Raw genomic sequence first — 25,682 nt, forward strand, 5'->3', positions numbered from 1 at the left:
ACACACCCCTGAAGGTGGTATCCACAAGCTAACAGGAGAAAGGAAATTTTGTACTTCCATAATCCTGAACCAGCCTCTTCCAGCATCCACCTGTCACACAAACACACACACAACAGTATCATTCAGAGTTACACTGATATCCTGAGACACACCCACTTACACAAACACAATGTCACACCTGGTCCAGCAGAGTCACCTGTCCAGGCACATGCTGAAGATGTGACCAGTGTAATGGAGGTTCAGGTTGAGAGCCCTCGATTTCTTTTACACAGGATGGTGGGAGGGCATAAAAGCCCTAAAGGAATATAACTTCAAAAATCCAAGACTCACAGGCTATGCCTTGCATACGCGACGATACACACAGTCCCCTGCTTCCCCATCCACACGTACATAGTAACCTATCAAGCGCCTCCTCGTCAAGAAGCCACTTGGAGTACCTGATTCTGGGGTACGCCAGGCCCGTAGCCCCGAATATATCCCACCCAGACACCCCCTGATTCGTACACACATGTACAGAAACACAGACACACAAAGACGCCCATGGACACACTCACACGGACGGAAACCACCTTGCGCTGCCTTGCCCGCGTCCGCACACGTCCTGGCGCCCCCGCGTGGTACTTTTCGGGATCGCAGTCTCCGCCGCTTCGGAGCTCTGCTCCCGCGGGGCGGCGCCCAGGCTCCCTCCACCTCTTCCCCCTCCGTGCGGTGCCCACCCAGGAATGGGGAGAAAGCAAGGGCGCTGGCCGCGAGAGAGCCGAGAGCTGGGAGTTAGATGCCTGGATCGTGGGAATGAGGCAGGCTGGTTCTGGATGCCAAGGGGAACTTGCGAGAGAGCAAGAATTTGGAGCAGCGGCAGACTCCCAGGTCCAGGGGAAAGCGAGGCCGGGGGCTAGTCCAAGCGCCGTGCCGCTGCCCGCCTCGGTTCTGAGCAATCAATTCTTTCTGCCGCTTGGCTGGTGTGGGGGGTAGGGGCGCGCAACGGCCAGCAGCCCTCCCCAGCTCCCCTCCAGGAAGTCATTAGCCCCAGTGCCACAGGGCTTAGAGATCCTCTCTGATACAGGCTGCTGGGGAAGGGGGAGAGGACAATGCAGCTCATCCCTCCCCACCGAGAAGAAGTGAAACAGACACAGAAGGTGGGCCAAGGGCCCGTTTTATTGCAGTACAGCCATGGTTGAAGTGACAGGGAGGAGGGCAGCTTGGTTAGGTGCAGGAGGCAGCCAAGCAAGGCACAGCAGCGCAGCCGGAACGGGGGGGAAAGAAGGGAGCAGCGGCTGTCTGCTTTGTCCACCTTCTTCCACCTCCTGGCGCCCTCCTCTGTCCATGTCTTTGATTCCATCCCCAGCGAACCCTGTGCTCGCTGTCCATTGTCCAACAAGAAGTTCCAGCTACAGTGAGGTTCTGAGGTATGCTCTGGGCTGGGGACACCTGGTTTCTAGTCTCTGCCAGGCTACCAGCTATTGTGAGCCACTTGGAAGGCACTTGAGTCTGAGCCTCTCTCTCCTCCCTCTGCGGGAGACGTGAGGATCCCGTGTAGGAGACATCGCTGTGCAAATGCAGCTGTTACTACTTGCATTTAAATAGAAGACTGTCAAAGTCCACAAAAAGCATAAAGGAACAAGAGGATGGGAGGGGTGTCCAGAAATATCTGGAGGAGGGGGTTCCAGTCACGCTAGGAGGCAGCCTGGGTAGAAGCAGGAGACAGACTCGCACCAGGCTGAGCGACCTGCCCTCCACTACACCAGGCTCTCCACCCAGAACCCTCTGGTTCACGGGCCTGCTTCGGGTCCCTGGTTGGGGGCATAGGGAAGGGAGCCTGCAAAATAGCACCACTGTGCAAAGTTGGAGGAAACCCCAGTCAGAGGAGGCAGCCTCAGAAAAGTGCATCACCAGAGCGTAAGCAGGGGCCAAATCGGGGTGGGGCATTATAAATCTATTTCCTTTACAGGTCCTTCTCCATATTACACACAGGGCGGGTGATGAAGAGACCATGGAGAAGGGGAATGGAGGGGCAGACAAATGGACAACGGAGAACTAAGAGAGGTCCAGGCACGGGAGACTGAGAGGACGGTGAGGAGAGGAGCAGAGGGCAAGCTCTGGGGGCCTGAGAAAGATCGGGAGCAAGAAAAGTAATACGTATTGGGCAACTGTGCTCCTGGCCGGGTACTGGGCATTGCACACACTCTGCCAGCTTCCATCCACGACGCGGCAGAAGGGAGAAGCCACAAAGGGCAGAGTACACTCCCAGGCTGGGGCACGGACAGGGAAAGGCTCCGAAGCTGTGAAGGAACCCATTCTTTGGTAGGGAGAGGGAATGGGTGGACAACAGAAGCGCGAGTGGCTTCCCCAAACCCGGCGGTTCAGATCAGGTTGTGGGCAACTGCGTTTGGGGGAGCTAGAGTCAAGATGGCAGACAGAGATGTGAGGGGAAAAGGGGAGGGAAGGATGGACTGCGGGTAAGTGTAGGCGGCAGAGCCGACGGCCGAGGGCAGGGGGAGGGGCGGAGCTTGAAAACAGCAGGGGCGGGGCTTTGGGGGGATACGAGGAAGGAGGTGGGTCTAAAGTGCATCTTCTCTCCCCTCCGACTGGAGAGGCCTTAGATGTCGGCCTCCAGCAGGTATTGTTCGGTATAACCCTTGACCAGCTCGAGCCCCAAGCCAGCCTGGCAGAAATCAGCCAGCTGTAACCACAGCTGGGGCGCCAGGAAGAGCTGGCACATGACGTTGAGGTGGACGAGACGCGGGGCCTGGCGCTGCAGATGCCACAGAAGCTGGCTCTGAACCTGCGCGCCTTCGCTGACGAAGGTGTAGATGTTGACGTAGCGCCACGTGCCGTTGCCGCCAGGTGGGATGGGGAAGGGGCGCGTGCACAGCGTGAGCACGCGCGGGCGCGCGCGGCTATTCACGCGCCACTCCAGGCCCTTGGCCGCCAGCAGGCTCAAGTTACTCTCGCTCGGCCGGTAGGGCTGCCAGTCCTGGATGATGGTCCCGCCCGGAAACACGTCGCGCTGCACAGAGGGCGACTGCAGGGGAGGCGGCCACGACGCCGCCAGCCTCCGACACGGCCTCCGTGGGCAGCGGCGAGAAGGCCCGCAGAGCCGCCAGCCGCGCGCCCAGCTCCTCCAGCAGGGCCGACACGTTGAGCTGGACCAAAAGGATGCCCTGGGGGGGGGGGCACGAGTGATCGCGGGGCGGGCGGCGGGAGGGCTGCGAGCCCGGCTCCTCTTGGCACCGTCACTCCCACATTCACACCCACGGGCTCCCACCTGGGCCCCTCGAGGGCCGACCGTGCGGGGCCGGGTGAAGTGGGGTATGTGAGAGCATGCAGGAACCAGGGGCAAGGCCTCCGAAAACCTGGATCCCCAATGACAGTGGAGATCAATGTGGAGTAGTCAGGGTCGTGGGGATGTGGACCCTAAGAGTGGAAGCGAGGGAAGCTGATCAGTCAGTAGGATGCGGGAGACGGAGGGGAAGGACAAAGGCTCAGATTAGGATGTTTGGGTCCCTGAAGAGAGGCGGGGACGCTAAGTCGGGACGCCTGGGCTCCAGCCTCCTGGAGTAAGGACGGAGGATTTAAAGACGGGCAGTCGGGAGCTGTTCGACTTTCCCTGGGCAAAAGGGCCTGGGTAAGGACTGGGAGTCCCAGGGCAGGGCTCATGGGCGCCCCCACTCGGCAGAGCCGGGAGCGAAGGAAAGCCGGCAACTGGCTGCATATAGGGTGACAACGCCCGGAGGCCCCTCGGGGACAGGCCCGCCCATCCGAGCTCCCTTGTCCTTCTCACCTGCTTGGTGATTAGGTGCTATTGCTTCAGCTCCCGGGACCCCAGCTGGTCGTCCCGGGTGAGTCGTGCCACCTTGATCCCCGGGTGCCTTCGCTTGACCAGCTGCGAGCAGAGGCGCTGCAGCATCCCAGCCACGCCCTTGCCGCACTCCCAGGGCGCCGCGCGCAGCCCCTCCACCAGAGCCGTCTCCCCAGCGTCGATCACGTGCACCGACCCCAGGGCGATCTGCGGGCCGAGGCCGTTAGGGGGCCCCCGCCCCGCCTTCACCCCCGCCAGGGCTCTCTGTTCAAAGGGCTCGCCTCTTCCCACACGCTGAGCACTCCGTCGTCACCACCCCGGGCGCTGGGCCAGACCCGGGGCCTGCCCAGGGAGCTCTCCTCAGCACTTGGGTCTTGGATTCAAGAGCCCGCGGAAAGATCATTCGCGGGCGTCTCTTCCACCTCTTAGATGCTCCAGACCCCTGAGCATCAGGTCCTTGCCCACTCGCCACGCCCCCTTTTTTTGGCTCCACTCCCAGGAGCCTGCTACTCCCAGCTTCCTCTTAGCTCCGCCCCGGAGCCCATCTCTTAGCTGCTCCTGCATTCAGGCCCTCTTGTGCGAGAGTTCAGTCTACTCAGGGGTCCAGACCCCATTCTAGCTGCTCCCAACCCCAGACTACCCCCTCTTGTCTGCTCCCCTCTTTCTGTGCTCGGAATTCTAAATTACAGAGGCTGTCAGGTTCCTCCGCTATTCCGAGTTCTACACATCCGCCACGCACCCTCACTGGCTGGGCCCCTGGATCCACACGCCCTCCTCTCTCTCTTCTTTTCTTCTTTTTGGGAAATTTCTTCCTGTAATCCTTGCTTCATCTCCCACTCAGGCTACCCCTGCTCTTCCCATTCCTCAGAGTTTCCTGTTTGGGTCAATGGCCTGTGGTACCCCTTTGGCATCCAGCTCTTCTTTTTCCCCTGACCAGAGACAGGACGAAAGAGAAAGGCCCGTCCCCAAGTCCGGATGATTCCTCATTTCCAGATCTCTCTCCTCCAGACCAACCAAATCAACCAATTAAATCCCCTCTTCTCTCTTTCAGCCAATTAGAATTGTCCACTCACATAACCTACATAAGCCTCAGTAACCAACATCCCAGGGGACACACATACCAGCTACTTTGAGGAGGGTGATTAGACTTTTTTTTTTTTACAAGAACATGACCTAGGTTTAGGAGATGGGACCAGCAGGGGCACCAAGGGGTGGGTTAGGGATAATTTTAGCTTCCATGTCACAAACATGGCTTATGTAAGCACAGTGTGGTTCCAACACAAACAAGCTTCAAAACCAGGGCTCCATCTCCCGCTTTCTTTTCCGTCTAATTCTTAGGCTTAAGACTCTCCCAGGTAAGCTGGGGTGACGTTAAGACAGCTCAGGCCAGTATCATCAGAGGGCAGGGAGAAGCACAGGCTCTTAGAGGATCTTAGAGCCCCTGCTATGGCCACTAGGGACCGTCAGGTTCAACCCATTCCTTTCACAGAGAGGAAATCAATCAAGGCCCGAGATGGTTAAGATCTTGCCTAAGGTGAGTCAGCTTGGACAAAGCTGGGCTAAAAGTTAAATTTTCCTGGATCTCAGGCCAGTGGGGAGATCTCCGACCCCAGCCTGAAGAGCAAGGATAGGCATGACTGGGTCCTTGGCAGGAGTCAAAGTTTCCAAGTGCTAAGGGTTAAGCTGACTCAGAAGCAGAGATGAGATTGCGGGAGGAACACACACTGCCCTCTCCCCACCGTCAATAATTTCTATGCCAAAAATGAGCTCAGTCAGATTACTTGCACCAGGTTCTGGGGATGATGAGTCCCAGAGAGGAGCAGGTTATCTTGTGGCTCCCATCTGGATCTCCAGACAACCTCATCAGCTGTTCATGGGTCCCTGGAACATACAAGCTGGTACTTCAGGGATATTCCAGCAATTCCCCACTGCCCCCATAAGGGGGCAGAATGTGAGCAACTTGTAGACCGGAACACATCCTACTAGGTGCAGACATTAGGCTCCATTTTCCCTCTTACTTTCAAGATGGGGAGACTATTGCCAAAGAGTGTCTGCATCTCAGATAAAGATGTGTGTAAGGGGAGGGGATTCCCAGGGTCACAGGAAAGAACGGGGAACTTGCTAGTTCACCCTGCATCTTTTCTTCCCCGGCACTCTACTCCTATTCCCTTTGGGGGAGATGCAAAAGTTCTAAGGTCCTTCAACCCTGGAGGAGGTGGGAGCTGGGAACAAAGCAGGTCAGGGGTAACAGGCCAAGTGAAAGCAGCCAGCTGGCCCCACAGCCCTTGCTCCACGCTCTGATCTCTTCCCACCCTCCAATGTGGCTCCTTGAATTCTAACTCCCATTAGGTGTCTAGGCAGAGACAGAGGCAGCCCTGTGCCCCTGGGCACTATGGGAAATGTAGTCCAAGCACCCCCTGGACCAAGCTCCAGGAAAGGGGGCAGCATTTCCTTATCATCCTTGTATCCTTTCTCTCAATCTCATAAATATGAATGATCCACTCTGGCGAGAGGATGATTGGAGTCGTCGCTGGGCATGCCGGGAGCCCATCCCCCACCCCATCTCTCTCCCACCAAACACACCTGAAATATTGATGGCCCTGAGGTCGCAGCTTCTCTGAGCTGGAACACGGAGCAGAGGAAGCAGAGAGAGGAGAGGCGGAGTCAAAGAGACCGCAGCTACACAAAGCGCCCAAAGAAGAGAGCGAAAAGGACTGGAGCCGAGGCAGAAAGGAGACCAAGGCAACCTGGAGACGATGGGGGGTGGGGGAGAGGCACTGATACCAAGTCACAGACATGACACCTCGTGACACAGGGCACAGCAGATGCCAAACAAGTCCTAGCACGCGCCCCCTCCCCAAGGAGACCAGAAATAGAAAGCAGCTTGACACACCCCCTTCTCCCCGTGGTGTGTGGTGGGGAAAGGGGTCACGGGGAGGAGAAAATCAGCAGAGGCTGGAAGAGAACAGAGACTTGAGAGCAGAGGCAGGGGAGACAAGATGAAGTGAGGCAGGGGCAGGGGATGAGGAAGATGGACCAACGAACTGGGGAGAGGGGGTGCCTCAGAGGGCCACGATCATGGAGAAGGGGCGGCTGTATTGGAGGGTGGTCCCCGGTCTTTTGGGGAAGCAGGCGGGAGGGAGATCCCGAAGGAAGCTGTGTACTAGGCAGGGGGCCCCCTGGGCACCAGTCCCACCAGACTGGGACAGGTGGGAGCCAAATGACGATGGGAGGCGGAGGGAAAGCTCCTCTGAACACCTGGGCGAAGTCGGGTCTCAAGTTATCTGGGACGCGGGGCTGGGATGGGTTGGGCGGTAGGAGGCGCAGAGGCTCTCTTCCCCTGAGGGGCGTGGCTTTCTGCTGCCCCCATTCCGCGGGGGAGGAGCATGCCAGCCCCTCGCCCCCAGGCCTGGCTGCCCCCCTACCTCTCTCAAGCCAGGGCCAGGGACTGGCTGCTGAGAAGCCGATCGGGGCCGGCCGCGCAGACAGCGAACGGTACCTAGAGCGGGGTCACCTCGGAGCTCCGAGGGTCAAATTCCGATGACGCGCGGGGACCCGGCCGCCGCCGTCCGGTCCCGACTCGGAGTTCCGATGCGAAGGCCGGGTCTGCTCAGTCCTGCACGCGGGCTCGGGCGCCCAGAGCTTCGGGATTCGGGCGGTACGCGCGGTCGCTGCTCTGCTCGGGCTCGGCCGAGGGGAGGAAACCCCAGTGATGCAGAGGAAACGTGGCGCGGATCTGGAGCGGACTAGGTTGCCACCGGGGGCTGGCGGGCGCTGGGGGCAGGCGGTGGGGTGGCGGGCCGCCTGGGAAAGCGGAGTGGCCCCTGGGCGGCGAGGTGGGCGCTGCTGGGTGGCCTCTAGCCTTGCAGACGAGAGTCCGCCCCTTGTCCCGGTGGGGGGCGGGACTGAGGGTGGGGAGGCGTCTTGAGCGTCGGTGGAGGGGCCTGATTGCTGGCTTAGTTATGGCCCCATGCCCGCAGCATCTCTATGTTGAGTCCGGGAATATCCCCCACGCCCAGTCCCCCTTCTCCGGGAGCCACGCCCCTACCTCCCGCAACGTCAGCCCCATTCTCTGACCTCCGGCTGCTAGACAAGTAACAGCGGCTGGAAAGGGGACGCGGACCCCAACACCCTGGGGACCTGGTCGGAGAAACTGATAGAGGAAATTGGAAACCCATGAAGATCAGGAAGGGTAGAGACACCAAGTGGCAGAAGCCAAGAGCTGAAAGGAGCAGAGCAAGGCCAAGACGGGTCAGCCGGGCCACCACTCCCCGGGGGTCGCCGAGCAGCCTCACGCCCCCCTCCCAGCCCTCCGCACTGGCAGGCTCAGCTCCACTCAGCCACGGACATCTCAGCCGCGGGCATCTCACCTGCCATCAGGCAGCAAGGCCCCCGCGGGGCAGCACGCAGAGAGAAAGACTTCAATGTACACCTGGGGACACCCGAGTACAAGAACACAGACCTCTGTGCACACGGCTGGGCACCCGTGCTAACCCGGTGGGTGGACGAAGGGGGGGAGGGAGAGCGCAGTGCAGACCCGGAACCGGAGTGGCTGCAGCTCTGCTGTTGACTCTGGACAAGCTGGTGACCCAGGCTCTTAACTCCTGGGAGCTCCCCACCCCATAAAGTGAGACAAAACCACCTGCAGTTCTACCTGCAAGGAACCAGGAAAGGGATGGATGTGAACGTCCTTTAAAACCTGTAAAGTGCTGCAGAGGATGGGACACCACCCCCTTGTCTCCACTCTCGTTCCTGCCCAGCTCCCATACCCCCCGCTTCCCACAGAAGTTGACCTCTCACCTACCTCATCCCAGTTTTATACTTTCCAAGGTAATCACTCCATAACCTGGTAATCCCACTGGCTGTGCTAATGTGAAAAGATGGAGGATCGTGTTCCTGGACTTCCACACACAAAGCCACCCCAAGAGTTAAAGGGATCAGAGTCATCTCTTGACTTCAAGGCCAATAGGCCAATAAATAAGTCACTCAACCTTTTTTTAAAAATAAGACTTCCCCCCATTTCTGATTTTTTGAAACTGCTAACACACTGTGCATCTCACAAAGCTGCAGTCAAGGTGGAATACATTCCAGTGTGGGAAAGGACCTCCAAAAGTTAAAGGTGCTGGAGGAAAACGTCACTAGTGGCCGAAAGGAGATGCGATCACACCCTAATTCCTTCTCTTTCACCAGAAACGCTTGGATTGGTCCAACATTCACCCACCTCTACTTTCCTCAACCAATCAGAATTGAAAGTTTCCCAAAGTTCCAGTTTTTTCATGTCCAAGCTATAGGTGGTGTTGCATTCTTCCCCCAAAGGCTCAAATATGGTTGTCTTACTGAAATTTTATCGAATATTGATGTTTGACCTAAATCCAATCATTTATTAGGGGTTACAAAACGGCGATATTCTTAATCTGTCATTCTGGGTCCCCCCCCCGTTGGAATATGCCTATAAAAGGAAACTTGTTCTCTTCTACTATGATTACCCTTAGAGGTAGTTTGTTGAAGGAAAGACCGGATAAATGCTTACATTTTTCCCTTTATTTGTTAACTGTTCAAATAATGTGGTCGTTCCTCAGCATCCTTCAGTGGTGATCAGTTATTACTTTCAGACCGTTATGAACCCATTGATTTTAAACAGGCTTAATGTGCTGCAATCCAGTGCTGTTATTGCCCTTATGAATGTTGAAGCTAGCCAACTTTTTTGATAAATTGATGTTTTAAAGCGACACAGAGGATCGTGCTAGATCTTCAGGAAGCACTACGTGGATGCAGAGCAGGGGATGCCCTGGACCAGCCTGACACGTTGGCTGGTCAAGGGAAGTGCGTCTTAGAAATTCCCCCCTGGGGACTTTCCTGGCGGTCCAGTGGTTAAAACTCCGCGTTTCCAATGCCGGGGCCGGGGAGCTGCTTCGATCCCTGGTCTGGGAATTAAGATCCCACATGCCACGGGGTGAGGCAAGAAAAAAAAAATCGCCTCCAGATGACAAAGAAGGGCAGGGTCCCTCCTGCGCAAGGGGAAGCCTGAGCAAAGCCCAAAGCTGAGAAACAGCCTGCTTGGCAAGAACAAGCAATTCTGGGTTGCACCCATCCTGTAGGTAGGGGCTGGCCAGCCAGGGGTGGGCTTTAAACAGGAGAGTGACAGATTGGCCTTGTGAGTAGAGGTTGCCCTCTGGTGGCCACATGGACAATGGCAGGGAAGGAAGAAGGCCTGCCAGGAGGCAATGAGCTGTGCCCCTAAGGCATATATTCATATATTTGTAAGTTAGACTCTTCCAGATAGGAGGAGAAACCACACAGTGTTGGGGGTTATTATCCAGATACACGGCAGGAGAAATGGGACAGGTAACCTTGACGGCTCTGTACTGTGGAGTCCAGAGCTCTTGAAACTACAATAGATCCTTTAGGCAGTTTAGTGACCCATCTTCTCTCTGTGCACGTGGCACCGGCCCCCAAAGAGAAGATTCCAGAGCACATGTTTGTCACCGCCCAACCTGGAACATTCTTTGTCTAATTTGCACAAAGACCACGTCTCGGTGGATACAGCACCCAGGCAAAAGCAGACAGCACTTTTCTTTGTCTGGTACCCTGTGTGTCTACAGGGTAGGGCTCTGTTTGCGGGGTGCCTCAAATGCTGTGCTGAGGAGTTCACACCTTCTGACAATGAGGATCCGGTCCCAGTGAACAGGAGGAATGGCATGATGAAAACAGTGTTTTAGGGAGAGCATCTTGCCAGCGTGAGAAGGTGTTAGATGGGAGATGAGAGGCAAGACCCCTCCTCTCTGAGGAATGGTCCCAGAGGAAGTCCACGGGAGGGATGGGGGCCTGGAGTAAGAGAAGCAGCTAAGAAGACAGGAAGAAGAAGACAGGAGGCCAGGAAGTGTGACTGGGGTTCTGGAAGGTGGGGAGAGAGGAAGGCGGTGAGGGTGATTCTGGCATCCCTAGCATGTTACCGGGGAATGATAACGTCTGGTGGCAGCGGGCAGTGCAGGATATTAAGCTCCTCGGATATGCAGATGCTATGTTTTGTCTACAGATGGGTTGGCTTTTCAGGGCTGCAAGGACTAGCAGTAGGGGAGGACCCGCTGGGGCTGGAGCTCTGGAAGAATGACCAGAAATAGGTCTGTAGAAGAGCCCACATTAGGGTCTGCATGGGTGGCAGGTGAGTGGGGATAGCCCCGGGCGCAGTGGGATTCTCACTGTCTGGGGCTGGAGCTTCCGAAACAGCTGTAATGATGCTCTAATGGACCCTAACCTCCTCCAGCCTGCTGGGTCGACTCCTCTACCCATTCAAAAGGCTCGTCCCCAGCCCAGCCCATCCAAGTGCTGACCGCTCGCTCTCTTCTTTCTCTGAAAAGGCTTCCAGATGTTTCCTCCTGGCTCCATCCTGGGTGAGTGGGCACCCACCCAGCAGAGAAATCCAAGGGTAGAGATGGGTGGGAGGACGATGGCTGACAGTTCTTCTCAATCCATACACAAGGATGCCAGTGCAGCCGTCCCATGAGCCTGAGTACCTCTCATTCACTTCCCAGGACAACCCCGTGTATGTTCAGTGGATGAAAAATCAAGCCGTGCCCTTGTGATCTGTGCACTTCTCTGTGTTGTATTTCAATAAAAATTAGAAACCCTGCAACTCTGAAGTAGGTAGCCCCGTGTTATAAGGAGGAAACTGAGGTTTGAAAAGCTTAAGTGACTTGGATAAGGCTACGGTCAGTTGCTGGTGGAGCTGGGAATCCGATGGTGGGCGTCCGATTCTATGAAGTAGTGGTGTGAGAGAACTACCTTTTATTGGTGCAGTAGTATGGCAGTAGGTGGGGGTCTCACTGCACTGGGATCAGGGGCTGGTGGGGCTGGTGAGTGTGGGGGGAGGGGTAAGGCCAGGGCTAGATGAAGGTGGGGCGAGTGGAAGCTGGGACACTGCAGCTTTCCTTGTGCTCATCAAACAGCTGCTCCACAGCCTTCACGTAGAGCATGTGAGAGTGGTCAACCTGTTCCTCGGTGGGCCCGGGACACTGGGGCACCGGGATGGGGCAGCCCACTGAGGGGAGAGGGGAGACACAGGTGATGTGCTGCTTATGAAGCTGATGGCAGCCTTCTCCCCTGGAGACGGGCACACTCACCCACAGTGGTCATGGGCCTGGAGAAGGGCACCAGGCCCCAGGAGTTGGCTGAGAAGAGACCACAGCCCCAGAAGATGCAAGGAGAAAAGCCCAGGAGCTTCTTGAAGCCCAGCATCTTCTAGCACAGATGCTGCCACAAGTCTGGGGCAAAAGCCTTAACTCTGAAGATATCATTCTCCCCAAAGGAGTACACGGGCACCAGAGAAGTGCTGGAAAGGGGCGACAAGAGAGAAGACGGGTGGTCAGATCAGCGTCTCAAGGAGTGCCCCAAATTCCTCCCTCGCATGATTCCACTTCCCAAGGCCATTTGAAGCAAATGACAGTGGCTACAAAAGAGATCTGAAAGAGGGATTTACATTACTTGAGGAAAGACTGTGTACTGGGCCTTCCTATATACATCTTCTCATACAGTCTACAACTGCAACATGGTGACCAGGTAGGTATTAACCCTATTTCACAAGTAAGGAAGCGTGCAAGCATTTGCCTTTGAGAGGGTGTCATAAAAGAATTTGAACCAAGGGCGTCTGAGCCCCGGGGTCCTGTGACTTGCACTGTGATCCTGTCTCTCTCCGCCTGGGAGGAAGCCTGGGGAACTGGCACCGGTGCTTGGCACAGAGGAAACACTCAAGGGGCAAGAGTGCCCTCTAGGTGTGGTCACAGTGTAAGCTCTGGGGACACACAGGCCCACCTACAGGGGTGCGGGTGTGTAGGGACAGACAGTGTGGATCCCCAGACGCACTGTGGCTTCTGAGCATTCAGGGCAGCACCCCTGGGCACCCACTCACCCGTGTCTCAGTGCCAGGTGGACAAAGCCTTTTCGATTCTGGACAGTGAGGCAGTGCTCCCCTGGGATGGCATACAGGGACTCGTGGGCCCCCTAACCAGGACGACCACAGCCTGCCCGACGTGAGGCTGAGACAGAATAAAATCCAGGCTCTGCTGGTCCACGGAACATCCTCCCGCAGGTACGAGGAGGTGTGGGAACAGTCACCACCCCGTCCTTGGCTCCCTAGCCCCTTACCCCACCCCTTAGCCTAGGAAGGGTGAGCCCCCCATCCCTTTCCTTCCAAGCTCCCCTACCCCTGTGCCCATGTCAGTGCGCCCTGCAGCACCTCTCCCAGCAAGGATGCAGGACGCTTGCTCCAAAGCCATTCACCGACGCCCACTGTGAGCCTGGCCAATGTTCAAGCCAGGTCCCTGGGCGGAATGGTGGGTGGGGGTCACTGTGGGGGGAGTGGCTGCCTCCTCCCCTTAGCTCAAGACTCAGCAAAGGATAGAAGGTAGCCTCGATAGACTGGGAAATGGAGGAGGCCATTCAGCATGGCCGTCAAGGGCCGAAGCCTGGGGAACTGCTGGGAGAAGCTGGAGCTCTTAGTGGAGAAGTTACAGAGGATTCCCATGGCCATGATCCCATGTGGGTGAGCGACCAGCAGGTAGTTCCGGTCAGGGGGCAGCTCTACCGTTTTCACCAGTTTTGGGGGCAGTGGGCAGGAGGAGGGGAAGACAGCATAGACAGCAGGCTACCTGCTGAACAGAATTCCCTCCACACCAACAGACTTAACTTAGGGTTAGAGTTCAAGGTCCTACGATGGGGTCAAGGGCACAAGGGGCCCCCTCTGGTACACCATCCCACCCCTCCCCCATTGCCTGAACTTAGGCAGCTGGGGGCTCAGACTTCAGCATAGGGAGGGGTGAATAGGGGGGTACATAGGGGAAAGGGAGGAACCAGAGCATCTCCTTGGAGGGTGACCTGTTGCCTTAATGGGAAAATAATCCCTTAGGTGCTTCCAAACAGTCCAGTTCCTCATCCACTCAGAACGCCTTCCTCCTTGGGCAGACAGATGAGGGTGGGAGAGTTCCTGGAGTCACCATTTATCACCTCTCACTACTTGGGTCCTTGTTTAGTGCTCACCTGGGGGGCGGGGTGTGTGTCCCGGTCCAGGAAGAACCACACCAAGCAGAGAACAGAGAAATACCAGAGCGACGTGAAGAGGAGGAAGAGAAGAAGGGAACAGAAGGAGCCTGGGGGAAACATGGGAAAGAAAAATGAACTGTAGCTTTTGAAACTCCAGTGGCTCCTCCCCTCCACCCTCACCAATGAGATCACTGGCCATCTCCCAGCTGGACCTCTGGCCCCTCCCCCTTCCCTTGACCCTCGGACATCCTGGCAGGTGGGGCTCCAGCCTTTCTCCCCCCACCCTCCCACTTGCCTCCTTCCCCAGTGGACCCCGGGCACCACTCACCCGTGAAGAGGCAAGTGCGCACGTAGCAGTAGGCGCTCAGTATAGTAGGCGCGCAGTATAGCAGGCGCGCAGTATAGCAGGCGCGCAGTATAGCAGGCGCTCAGTATAGCAGGCCCTCAGTATAGCAGCAGCTCAGTACTTCTAGCCGCCGCTTCTTCAGGGTTTTCATACTGCGGGAGGGCGGCGGGGCTGTGGAGACTCCCATTCGCTCCCCTTCTGCCAGCAGGGCTCCAGGACCCGGAGGACAAACGATGAAGATTTCGGTACGAGCCGGGGAAGCCTTTCTCGTCTGAGTGGCCACGCCCCTGGGGCCTCCCGGAGTTGCTTGTAGAGGGCTGTGTGGATGGGGAGACCTTGGGATCCGGAGCGCCACAGGTCTTCACACACTGATCTTTGAACTCCATACGGTAGGTCTGGGCTGGCCGCTGGGCGGGGCTGGGAGCCGGGGTAGGGGCCGTGCGCTGGAGGTCCACCCCCGCGTGCATTAGGAATCGTTGTGGGGAGCGGTCGCAGAAGAAGCCGGAGAGCCCACCAACTGGGTCCCAGCTGAGACTCTTTGATCTCGAGTGCGGCCGGCAGATCCTGGACGCACGCCCCGGGTGTGTTTGCGGGTCTCCGGGAGTGTCTGGTCCCCTCCGAGGCCCGGCCAGGCGCGCGAACTTGCCCCGCCAAGTACAAACACACACACACACCGCAGGTCTGTACCCGCCTTTAATTTCAGTCCTCACCCGCAGTCACCGAGGGCACCGGTGGGGGCCGGCGGCGCGTCTAGGTGGGGGGAGGTGCCTGTCGGCGGGGACGCCAGAGCGCGCCATGTGCTCTTTCAACAGCTGCTTGAGCCGCTCCAAGTAGACCTCGTGCTGCGCGTCTACCTGCGCCCGGCTGGGCCGCGGGGTTCACTGCGCCGGGATCGGGGCCCCCACTGTGGGCGGAACAGGAGGCCAGAGGGATGGTCGCTAGCAGCCGCCCGCAGGTCACCTTCTCGCTCGCCGCGATTAACTGGGACAGAGTTCAGGGCTGGCGCGGTTGCCAAAGGCAGCCTGGAGGCGTGGCCGGAATCCAGGATTTCACGCCCCAACCGGGGGGACCTTCACCTCCGGCGCGGGGAGGGTGCAGGGGCCTTCAGCCTGGGAGAAGCAGGTGGGCGGGCCGGATAGCGGAGCGGGTAGAGGCCGGGGCTCGCCGACGGTGTGGATGGGCGTACGGAAGGGCAGGAGGAGGGCCCGGAGGCCGTGGAACAGCGGCAGGGCCACTCTCAGCAGTGGCTGCAGCGCTTCCTGTGTCCTTCGCACCCATGAGCCCGGCGGGTTCGGAAACTGCTGGATGAGCTAGTTCTCTCCGAAAGAGAAGACTGGCACCAGGGAGGCCCTGCGGGAGCAACTGACTCCGGACCCCGCCCGGCGCGCGCTGCGCTCCCTCCCGGGCAGCGCTGTCCTCTTCCAGTGCCAACTTGACAACTCTCTTCTGATTCCGGATTCGCAAGCTCAGCGCTCCGGGCTTTGCCTCCCACGCCTCCAGGGGCCCTCCCACGGCCAGGAGGCCCCCAGGCAGGGACAAGAGATAGGAGGCGCTGGCCTTGTCCGAGGGCACTGATCCTGCGAGAGAGGGCGGAGGCTGGGGGACCTGACGCCTGATTCTTCCAGAAAAGAGGGCGCAGGGCTCTGGGAAGGTAAGTAGAGGTGGGACCAAGTGCCCGCATGCAGGAGGAGGAGGGCAGTTAGGAGGTGACAGCAGGGACTGGGGCTCCTGAGACGCAGCGCTCTCCTCACCAGCACACATGATGTAGTCCCGGAAGACAGGGAGCTGGAACCAACAGGGCAGCGTGAGCAGGTGGGGCTGGAGGTGAGGGAAGAGGTGGGAGAAGCCAGTGGCCTCTGTGCAGAAGTTGCTGCAGGCCCCTCTGACCAGGACCCCGTGAGGGTGGAAGCCAAAGAGGCAGTTCCAGGAGGGATCTGGACCTGCGGTTTTAACCAGCTGGGGGACACCCCACTGGGGAGCTGACATTGGACTTCGGGGGTGAAGGTCCTGAGAGTCCATTCTGAAGCCCTGCTCCCAGCCAGCGCACCGTTCCCGAGCGCCTTGCCGAGATGGGGAGGTGGTCACGGATATGTCTCCGGATGGCCCAGTTGTGGACCCAGGCAGAGCAGCGGCCCCCTGCCCCAGGTGTGTTTCTGTCTCCATGGAGTCAGACCAGGTCGAGGACCGCTAGGATCCAGGCCCGGCCCAGGAATACAGGAGCAAGGCAGCCAGGCACACCTGGGCAGGAGGTGGTGGCGGTGCTTGGGGGGGTGTGGGGACTCAGGATCCAGAGGTTCGAGTCCCAGGCACACCTGGGCGGGAGGTGGTGGCGGTGCGTGGGGGTGTGGGGACTCAGGATCCAGAGGTTCGAGTCCCAGGTCCCCCGTTTTCCCCCTTCCCTGTTCCATGGTTTCAGGCGCATCTGTCCAATCTACGTCTTTCTCCCTCTCTCCACCCCACAGACCCCTGCCCTGCCTCCCTCCCTCCCGTACTGGAATGGGGAAGCAGAGTGCCAGGCGCAGGGTTCCTCAGGTCTTCAGGGACTCAGTGAGCCCCCCAAAAGGGGAAGACCCATTGCAGGACGGCAAACACTTGGAGGCCCCGGAAGAGGTGGCTGGAGGAGGATGCAGAGGGGAGTCACCCAGGAGCCACCACGGCCGTGAAGCGTACCTTCTTTGACCCAACCCACTGGTCCTGACCCCTGGCCTGGATTCTGCCCTCGCTTCCACCCCCGCTGCTGACCTGCACATTGGAGCACTGTGAACCCCGGCATGGAAGGGTTAACCACTATTTGGGCTCACAGGGCTGTGACCAGTAGGACCAAAAGGAAAGACCAGGGCTGTGGCTTGGAGCCTGGGGGTGAGGAAGGTGTTTAACTTTGTGGAAGTCAGGACCGGCTCCCTGTGAGGAGCAAGGTTGGGAGAGGTCTGGGCCAGCAGGGGTTGCCATGTGTGTGTACCCTGAAGAGCAGAGCTCCCCATTTGTCACCCGGACCTGGCGCCTAAACGGTAGGTGACCTGCAGGAGGATATATTCCCTAAGGAGTAGCTTAGGGCTCTGTGGGGAGACCTCCAGAGGGAAGGGTTTTATGGGAAAGGCTAAGGATTGGGGAACCCCTCCAAGAGAGAGCCCACTGGTCTGTGGGCACACCCTCCAGTGGGCTGGGGCCAGTCATCACTGTGACCGTGGCCCTGTTTAACACTGACCAGAGGCCTGCAGAGCCAGCACTTTTTCCAGGTCAGGGAACGTCACTTGTTTTGGGGTTTTTTTGGCTGCACCTTGCCTTGTGGGATCTTAGTTCCCTCACCAGGGATGGAACCCATGGTCCCTGCAGTGCAAGCCAGGAGTCCTAACCACTGGACCACTAGAAGTTCCGGTAAAAAAAAAAAAAAGTCCCAGTCTTGTCTTTTGCAAGGCTGCATCCCATCCCCCCTCTTCCAGGAAGCTTTCCTGGGCTGACCCTTAGGATTCCCCTCTCCTGATTCCACCTAACAGCTTAGATGCAAGAAGCCACAGTAAGGTTCCAGCCTGTCTTCCCTCAAAGAACACACGCCCCCAGGGGGACTTACTTCCCCAGCAATGTCCCTGGAGCTTAGCTTAGGGCTGTGCCACCCCACACGTCATGCACTGGAGAAGATGCCATCAGGTGAGGAGAGAATCAGGGGGGAGAGCTTGGGGGCTTTGCAGGGGTGGGGATGGGGGGTTCTCACCTCAGCCCAACAAGGGAAGTCCTTCTTTCGGTCTGGCCCTCCTCACGTCCTCCCCCAGCTCTGGCAATGACAGGGAGTTAGACATGGGAGCCAGGGAAGCTTCCAGGCTCCCGCTCTGCTCTAAAATCATGTCTCTGCCTTTTCTTCTTCTCTGTTCATTTCCTCTGGAAGACCCCGGGTCTCCCCTCTACACTGGGTGGCGGGAGGGATACGGGGTCCACAGGTAGATGAAAGAATAAATGGACTCAAGAATTACAAATCCTCTTTTATTGAGAGGGAGACTGAAAAACAATAATTTATCACGTGGTGAACACCCAGAAGCCCTCTCCCTGGGAACTCTTGGGGGCTGAGGGGTGGAGCAAGGGGGCTCCCTGAGCTTCCTGAGGGCCGTGTGGTGGGGAGCGAGGTGACACATTCAGTCCCAGGCACACGGAACATACACCCAGGAGGCGAGGAGCCGGACAGACCCCCTCCGAGGAGGAGGGGGGCACAGGAAGGCACAATGGCAGGGAAGCTTGGGCAGAGTGGTGGAGCGTCAGGGGTCCACAAAGGACACCATGATGTAGCGAGTGCCCCGAGTGGTGGGCAGCCCCTCGTGGTAGTGGGTGAGGCGGCCAGGGTGCAGGAGCCCCCAGCCCTTCCGGGGGGACGACACCACGCAGTCGTAGCGCAGGAAGCGGCAGCCACCTCCCTGGGAAGACGAGAAGGGGCAGGAGTGCAGAGTGAGCGGAAGTGGGGACTGGGCGGCGGGCTGACAGAGCGGGGAGAGCCTGACCGGGGGAATCAGGGAGGGAGGACACAGGAGGTTTGGGCATCAGCAGATGGGAGACCCAGGAGAAAGGGTGAGGCTGCCAGCCCGGAAGGGGTCCAGAGGATACCCACGAAGTCACTGAGAAATATAAAGAAGGCAGACAAGGGGGCGGGAGGTGACCGAGGCGTGTGTGCAGGGATGGTGAGGGGGCGGGCCACAGGGTCCTGCGTGCGGGGAGGGGCCCTGGGGGCGCCCCGAAGTGGAGGGCAGTAGGGACTCACCTCGTAATCCAGGCCCTTGTGGTTGAGGGCGACGTTGAGGGTGAAGGTGGACGAGTCGTGATGTGGCCGCAGAGACGGCTGCTCATCTGGCCGGTAGCGGACCACGAAGTTCATCACCGCCCGGGTCTGTGACAGGGACACGGGAGGAGAGGCTGGAGGGATGGCCATCAGGTCCGGGGGAGGGGAGGGGTTCTCACTGGTACCTGCGGGCTGCCTCCCCCAGGGCTGCCCTCCTGTAGGATCTCATTTTATGGGGCCCCAAACACCACGGGGGCCAAAAAGGCATCATGTGGAGACGTCCAACGGGGACGGGGTGTGGGAAGGTGGAGGTGCAGGGGTGGCGAGTGCAGCGGCCCACCTTGGTGTGGTAGCCGGGGAACAGGCTCTCGGTCATGGGCCCCACGTACGTCCTCAGCACCTGCAGCCACTGGTCCTCATAGCCCACCTGCTTCATGTGGATGTCCACGGTGGGCACGTTCTCGTAGCCTCCAGCCAGCCTTGAGTCCTGTGGGCAGCGGGCACTGAGCCGACAGGGCAGTGCCAGCCTCCCCCTCCTCTTGCTCCCAGGCCTTACAGCCTGTATTCCCTCTGTCTGGAAGTCTCGACCACTTCTTAGCTTGACTCACTCCTCCTGTCCTCTAAGTGTCAGCTAAGATGTCACCTCTTCTGTGAAGCCCCTTGGTCCCCCCACGTCTGGGTCAAGGGTCCCTCCTGAGACTCCTGCAGCACCCGGGCTGCCCATCACAGCCTTTAGAAGCTGGGTTGCTGCTGCTGCTGACAGCAGGTGAGACCCAGGAGGGCAGAGCTCGACCTGCACCACCCAGGTCAGGGGCTGGCGTCTAGGATCCACCCCGTGAATGTTACTTGAACGAATGGATGAGTGAGTGAATACAGCTGTGCCTCCTGTGGGCCCCTCCCCCTTGGGGACCCCTCTTTGCTCCCACTCTCTGGATTCCATTTACCCTCAATCAGGGAAGTTTCACCTCCCTCCTCCTGGGGCCCCCCTCCCCCCTGCCCCAGCCCCTCACCTCATGCCGGCCTCCTGACCACTGGCCGTAATGCTCCGTTTCTTCCACCAGCTCATCGCACATTTGCTCAGACAGCAGAGGGAACCAGTACACGTCCGGGCAGGGCTGCGGACGGGCGGGACAGGGCGAGAACAGCAGGGCTGCGTCATGCTCGGGGAGCGGACAGGCAGCCAAAGGAAGGGAGAGAAAGCAGGGAGCAGAAAGGGAAGCCAGGAGATGAGAGAATCTGCAGGAATGGGGATCTGAGCGTGGGACGGGCCAGGAGGCGCTGGGCCAGGGAAGGTGGGAGCAGTGCTGAAAACATGGCGCAAATGGCACGGGGGTCCTGGAGCCCCGGGTTCTAGGATAGTGGATTTCAAACTCATCTTAAAAAGTATCATTTCACCCATACACCAATATACCCAACAGACAAGAGAGGACCACCCTGATTAATGCCAGGATGGGGGCTGCAGGCCTGTCTGCTCCGCCTTTGCCCTCAATGCCTGAGCAGAAAACCCTGAGGCACCACTAATCCAGGCGGTGGACCCAGGGGGTGGTGGCCATGCGATGGGTCAGGGTCCTGAGTGGGGCTCACCTGTTCCACGAGTCCCTCCCCTTCCAGGGCCCGGCTGTAGTTCTCGTGAATGTACTGCTCCTTCCAGTCCTGGGGGATGGGGGGAGGTGCACCTTGACCCGGGCCCTCTTCATTCCATCTGCTCCTACCCAGGAAGCCCCCTCCCCAGGCACCAGGAGAGCCTGCACAGCGCGCATGAGCGTGCGGTAGGCCTGGGGCATCCTCCTTTAGTGAAGGAAGGGAAACTGCCTTCTGAGCGCAGGGCCGCCTACTCACCAGGGGGTTGTCGAAGATCTGCCAGAGGTCAGGGTGCAGGTGGTCCGTGTCATACCGGGAAGTGGCCAGGAGGCGCCCAAACTCGTGCTGATTGCTGAGGTGGAGAAAGACGCCCTGGCGTGGGGGGCGGGTGTGAGAAGGGTGACAGGGGGCAAGGGCCTTGCCCCGCCTCGAGCCCCAGGCCCACTCACCTTATCCCGCAGGCTCTTGCAGAAGGCCATGTCTGGGTCCGTGTCGCTGCCCGAGAACACCTCCCTCTGGGGCAGCTCCGTCCTCAGGGTCTCCCCGCGGATCACATAGGCCTGGGATATGTAGGGCACGTTCCACACGCCCCTGGAGGCGCCCACACCGGTCAGCTAGGTGGGCGAGCCCCACAGTCCTGCCCTGTTCTTCCCAGGGGCCCCTTCCCTCGAGAGCTGTGAGCTGCTAGGTCCCGCTGGCTTCCCCCGTCAAGCCTCTCGTGCCCCCTGCACGGTCAGTCCCTGCCCACAGCCCCCCCGGACCCCCGAGACTGGGGCTGTGCGGCAGGATGCAGGGGTCTCATGCCCCCTGCACGGTCAGTCCCTGCCCACAGCCCCCCCGGACCCCCGAGACTGGGGCTCTGCGGCAGGATGCAGGGGTCTCATGCCCCCTGCACGGTCAGTCCCTGCCCACAGCCCCCCTGGACCCCCGAGACTGGGGCTGTGCGGCAGGATGCAGGGGTCTCCGAGGGCCCAGGCCAGGGCAGGGGAGGGGCTTCAGGACTCACACTCGCTTCCGCTGCACCAGCTCTACGTAATCCTCGGAGCGTGCGTAGTACTCATCGGGGCTCAGGGCTCCCCAGAAATTGGACCACAGCTTCCCGTGGCGGGACAGCATGGGCGCTATCACCTTCCTGTGGACGAGCAGAGGTGAGGGCCGGGCGGAGTTGTGCCCCACGCCCAGGGGAGGAGTGGGGGGTTCCCTGGGGACTATCTGGGGGCCCTCTGGCTGAACCAGGTGAGTGACCTGTTCTCTTCAATGAGGATGCGCAGGGTCTGCGGGTTGCTGATGACCGCGTCTGCGTCCAGGCTGAAGTAGAATTCACACTTGGGGTCCTGCCGACAAATGTCCCTGGAGGTGACAGACCAACAGACAGATGAGCTGAAACGGGAGCAGGTTGGGGGGGAGAGGGAACTGTAGAGAGGGTGGAACTCCCCCTACCCGCTGAGGAGAAGAGGAGGAAAGTGGGTAGAAGCATCAGCAAGAGGACAGGAGGGAGAAAAAGACTGGGGGGGGAGGGGGAGGGCGGGAAAGGGAGAGGCCGAGGCCTCTGTGCCTCCTCCCCCAGGACCCCCAGATTCTTCCATCTGTGCGGGGCAAGGGAGGGACAGCACACGTAGTGGCTGGAAGTGCGCCACTGTGGAGGCTGAGGAGAGGCTGGATGGGGAATGGAGAGGGAAGGGGGCTTGCAGCGGGTGGCAGCCCCTCCCCCACTGCTTTCACCCCCGCCCCCCCCAACGCCCGCCCGAGGCTCACTCACATGGCCATGTCCCTGGCCTCGCCTGGCGTCAGGCCCTCCTCGGGCCCCACCAGCTTCACAGCTGAGAAGTGGTCCTGCAGCTGGGGCCAGGAGTCAGCAATGTGGGGCTCGTGGTACACCTCCTGGAGATGGCGGGGGGGAGAAGGGGGAGATGCGGAGACTGAGAGGGCAGAAAAGATGGTGCCTGAGGGACAGAAGCGGGGAAGGAGGTGAGCAGAAAGGGTGCAGGAAGGAGTCTGGGATATAGGGAGTGGGAGTTCTGATGAGGGCAGGGGCGGGGTCCCTTGGGAGGGAGAGGCTGTCAGTTGGGGTGTCTCACGTTGTTGTGCAGGAAGAGGGTGACCCTGTCGGATGGATAGTCCAGGAGCAGCAGCCGCTGGAGGAAGCGGGGCAGGAATGGGGTAGGTTGTTCCACAAACACTGCCAGAAGCACCCGGGGGGGAGTCTGGAAGATACAACGTGATGGGGCTCAGAGGAAAGCCCGCCAGTCTGTCCTCCACAACCCTGGCAGGTTTGCGGGTCTCCAGGGGCTTTGCCCCCACCCACTGCTGCCTGGAATGCCCTCCCTGCACCTCCTGCTTCCAAGCGCTCTCCCACCCACGCTGGCACCCCCTCCTCACCTGCCCCCCCGGGAGTGGCTTCCGGTCCTGGTCACAGAACCCACAGCCTCCCTCAGGAGTCCAGCCATTGGGGACGTAGTTTCCCAGGTAATTCAGCTGCAGCTGTTGGGAGAGACGGTGAGAGGCTGAGGCTGACGAGTCTGGGGCCAGAGGTGAGGGAGGTGGGCAGACAGGGAGGGGACAGGGCAGGATGGGGAGCGGTGGCCACTGAGAAACCCTCCCAGCACCTGTGCTTCTGGGGCTGGGGAGGACTCACTACTTGGAAGGGCTGGAGGAACCTGGGGGCTGGGGCGAGGTCTGGGGCAGGGGCTGTGCGGGCAGGACTGACTGGGGCTGGGGCTGAGGGTATAAGCAACCTGGGCACCTTAGTGGGGCCGTTCCCATGGACCACAACAGGAAGTGTGTCATAGGCCACGTTCCGGATACGCACGCGATTCCGACCAAACTTTAAGACCACCTCATCTGGGGAAGAAAGGCCAGCCTTCAGACTCCCTTTCCCCCAAAGCTGCCAAACAGCATGTGCTTCTAAATATGGGGGGGCGGGGGCTGCCCAGCTTCTCTAGAGGATGAAGGACTGTGACCCGTGGGGCGGGGATGGGACATCTTCTCTCTGAGGGCACTGACCAGGCTGCTGTCACCCTGGGGCACCCCACCACTTACTACCTGTGTGACCTGGGCAAGTCACTGGCCCCTCAAAGAGGCAGTTTCCCCATCTGTGGATAACCACAGACCTGCCCTTTGTAGAATTGTTGTGTTAAATGAAATTACAGAAGTAAAGCCCTGGCCCAGAGCCCTGCCACGTAGTATGTCAAACAGACATTAGGTACGACCACTGCTGCTTCTGTTACTATTAGCACAGCGCAACTAACTCTATCAGCCATTCGGACGTTTGATGAAGTAAACATCGAGGTGAGTTGAAGATCACCCCAGTTCTACCAGGAGCCTCTCCCACATTCAGGACCCCCAGCAGCCTCCCATCACCCCTTCGGATTGCCTCTTCCTCACCTAAAGCCCCGTTGAGGTTCTGAAAGATCTGCGATTTATGATCCAGATTAAGGCTGAGTTTCTCCTGGATGGGATGAGATGGGGCAGGTAATTAAAGAGGCGGTGGGACACCATTTCCCACTCTTTTCTCTTTACGTCTTTCAAGAAGCCTCTTTACCCCTTCCCTCCCATTCAGCCTGAGAGGCCTGCCACCTCCAGAGCTTCAAGTCGGGCCCCCTCTTCTGCCCCTCCCTACCCTCAGTCCTGGGTCCAGGTAGAGCCGAGTGTAGAACAGCTGATCGTCATCGTCATCTTTGTACTTCCACTGGCGGACGATTTGGTGGATAGCGGGGGCGAAGCCAATGAATCCTGGGTGGGGGGAGGGGAGGTGCTGACTCCAAGATTCCCAGGGTCCCAGGACCTGTCCCCACTCCCTCTCCAGCCCTCAGGCACCTGGAACATTCCATGCCCCACCACTTTGGACACTCTGCCACTCACCACCAGAGTTGAGGAAGCGCTTCCCCGTGCCCACCTCAGGGTACTGCTCCGCCAGCCCCCACTCGGGCCAGCAGAAGGCCTCTGCAGAGAAGAGCAGGCGGCTGCCACTCTGGACAAACTTCTTCAGCAGCTCCGAGGGGCTGCCAGCCAGAATGACATCGTAGCTGGGGGAGGAAGGGGAGGATGAGCAGGACAGCCACTAGGAACCTCAGTCTCCTCACCCCCTCTTTCTGTCCACCCCTCTTCTTTCTCCCCAGCCCCAGCCCCTTTACCTGTCCACAAACATGATGACCATATCCCCCCTGTCTGCGTATTTCTCCATTTCCTTCTTCAGCCACCTGACCTTCTGTCCTCCACCAACCGTTCGGGCTACATCGCCCCCTCGCCATTCCTGTCCCAGGCCCAGGGTCTGTGGAGGAGACCCAGAATGCCAGGGAGGGGCTCAGGCGGCCAGGCGGTCCCACCGCCCTGACCAGGCTCACCGTGGGGTCCCAGGCATCCAGCCCTCAGCCCACTCCTAGGCTAGACCCCACCCGCACCCCCTTCTAGAGGCCATGAGGGTGTTCCTCTCCTCACCCGCACAGTGTAGTTGAAAAACTCCGCTGACCGCAGGAAACGCCGGTATCCTTCTGTCTCGCCTGTGGCCACGGTGATCACCAGCAGCTTCTCTGTCACCAGCCAGGAATTGACACTCAGGACCCACTCGCCCAGCTCGCTGCCCGGCGCGCTCCACTCACCGCAGGCCCCCTTCCCCTCCCTCTGACTCTGCTCCGGTTCCTCCCCTCTTTTCCACATTCCCTCTTAAACTCTTCCCACCCAGGGAAACTTGACCCCAGTGAAAGCGGGATGGGAGTAACACCCAGAAACTCAGGATCAGTTCCCATGGGGAGGGTGGAAACAGTTCAGAGCGAGGAGTGGGCGAGGGGCCGTGTGATTCGGCCCTAGAGAGCCCGCTGGGCGTGGGAGAGGCCCGCCTCGACCCTCTCCCCAGGGTCAGCCTGGCGCCACTCGCCCCTCCCCGGGTTCTCACCTGGGTTGACAGGGTCGCTGCCCCGGGGACGATTTGAAGCCGAGGCCTCAGGAGGCGGCGACAGCAGTAGCAGCAGTAGCAGCAGGAGCCGGAGTCCCGGGCCCGAGGCCATGACGGGGAGCTGGCCGAGGGGCACACAGGCCCGCACCGGGCTCTGGCTGTGCGCCTGGACCCGAACTCCGGAGAGAGGCTCTGGGACTACGGGCTGTGCGGCCCGTAGCTAGGAGGAGCCGGCTTGGGGCTCCGCCCTGGGGAAAAAAAAAGCGTACCC

The 25,682-nt window shown here is 59.4% G+C and overlaps 4 protein-coding genes across 4 annotated transcripts; all 4 read right to left on the reverse strand.

Moving 5' to 3' along the window:
- Positions 1–1,173: 1,173 nt before the first annotated feature.
- On the reverse strand, positions 1,174–8,608 carry NAT16 (N-acetyltransferase 16 (putative)). The gene is given in 5 exon segments (XM_030871395.2): positions 1,174–3,028; positions 3,030–3,161; positions 3,782–4,100; positions 7,462–7,704; positions 8,604–8,608. Coding segments are annotated over 5 exon segments (1,131 nt in total). The 3' UTR covers positions 1,174–2,596.
- A 3,074-nt stretch (positions 8,609–11,682) lies between these two features.
- Positions 11,683–14,367, reverse strand: MOGAT3 (monoacylglycerol O-acyltransferase 3). Its single transcript, XM_070043596.1, is given in 8 exon segments — positions 11,683–11,837; positions 11,920–12,128; positions 12,705–12,798; positions 12,801–12,879; positions 13,188–13,395; positions 13,681–13,756; positions 13,846–13,941; positions 14,277–14,367. Coding segments are annotated over 8 exon segments (1,008 nt in total).
- A 529-nt stretch (positions 14,368–14,896) lies between these two features.
- Positions 14,897–16,166, reverse strand: LOC115861061 (putative diacylglycerol O-acyltransferase 2-like protein DGAT2L7P). The gene is given in 4 exon segments (XM_060284446.1): positions 14,897–15,084; positions 15,346–15,504; positions 15,599–15,757; positions 15,932–16,166. Coding segments are annotated over 4 exon segments (741 nt in total).
- Positions 16,167–18,147: 1,981 nt separating this feature from the next.
- Positions 18,148–25,675, reverse strand: PLOD3 (procollagen-lysine,2-oxoglutarate 5-dioxygenase 3). Its single transcript, XM_030872101.3, has 19 exons — positions 25,412–25,675; positions 24,958–25,049; positions 24,654–24,790; positions 24,382–24,545; positions 24,140–24,252; positions 23,905–23,968; positions 23,264–23,361; positions 22,900–23,001; positions 22,599–22,724; positions 22,280–22,401; positions 21,766–21,870; positions 21,527–21,652; positions 20,970–21,111; positions 20,779–20,892; positions 20,524–20,592; positions 19,950–20,054; positions 19,280–19,426; positions 18,922–19,047; positions 18,148–18,580 (listed from the first exon to the last, which is right to left on the reverse strand). Exons 1-19 carry the CDS (start codon positions 25,521–25,523, stop codon positions 18,425–18,427), a joined length of 2,220 nt encoding a protein of 739 aa, XP_030727961.1. The 5' UTR covers positions 25,524–25,675; the 3' UTR covers positions 18,148–18,424.
- Between the last annotated feature and the right edge of the window lie 7 nt (positions 25,676–25,682).

This window comes from Globicephala melas, chromosome 15, assembly GCF_963455315.2.
Source record: "Globicephala melas chromosome 15, mGloMel1.2, whole genome shotgun sequence".
In the NCBI taxonomy this organism is placed as follows: Eukaryota; Metazoa; Chordata; class Mammalia; order Artiodactyla; family Delphinidae; genus Globicephala; species Globicephala melas.

Excerpts from the sequence above, each read along its gene's own strand:
- PLOD3 (XM_030872101.3), bottom strand. The coding sequence starts at position 25,523 with ATGGCCTCGGGCCCGGGACTCCGGCTCCTGCTGCTACTGCTGCTACTG. Across the intron at positions 22,402-22,598 it reads CCCTCTTCCTGCACAACAAC|GAGGTGTACCACGAGCCCCA; the intron begins GTGAGACACCCC and ends CGCCATCTCCAG. Across the intron at positions 21,112-21,526 it reads CTGGTGCAGCGGAAGCGAGT|GGGCGTGTGGAACGTGCCCT; the intron begins GTGAGTCCTGAA and ends GGGCGCCTCCAG.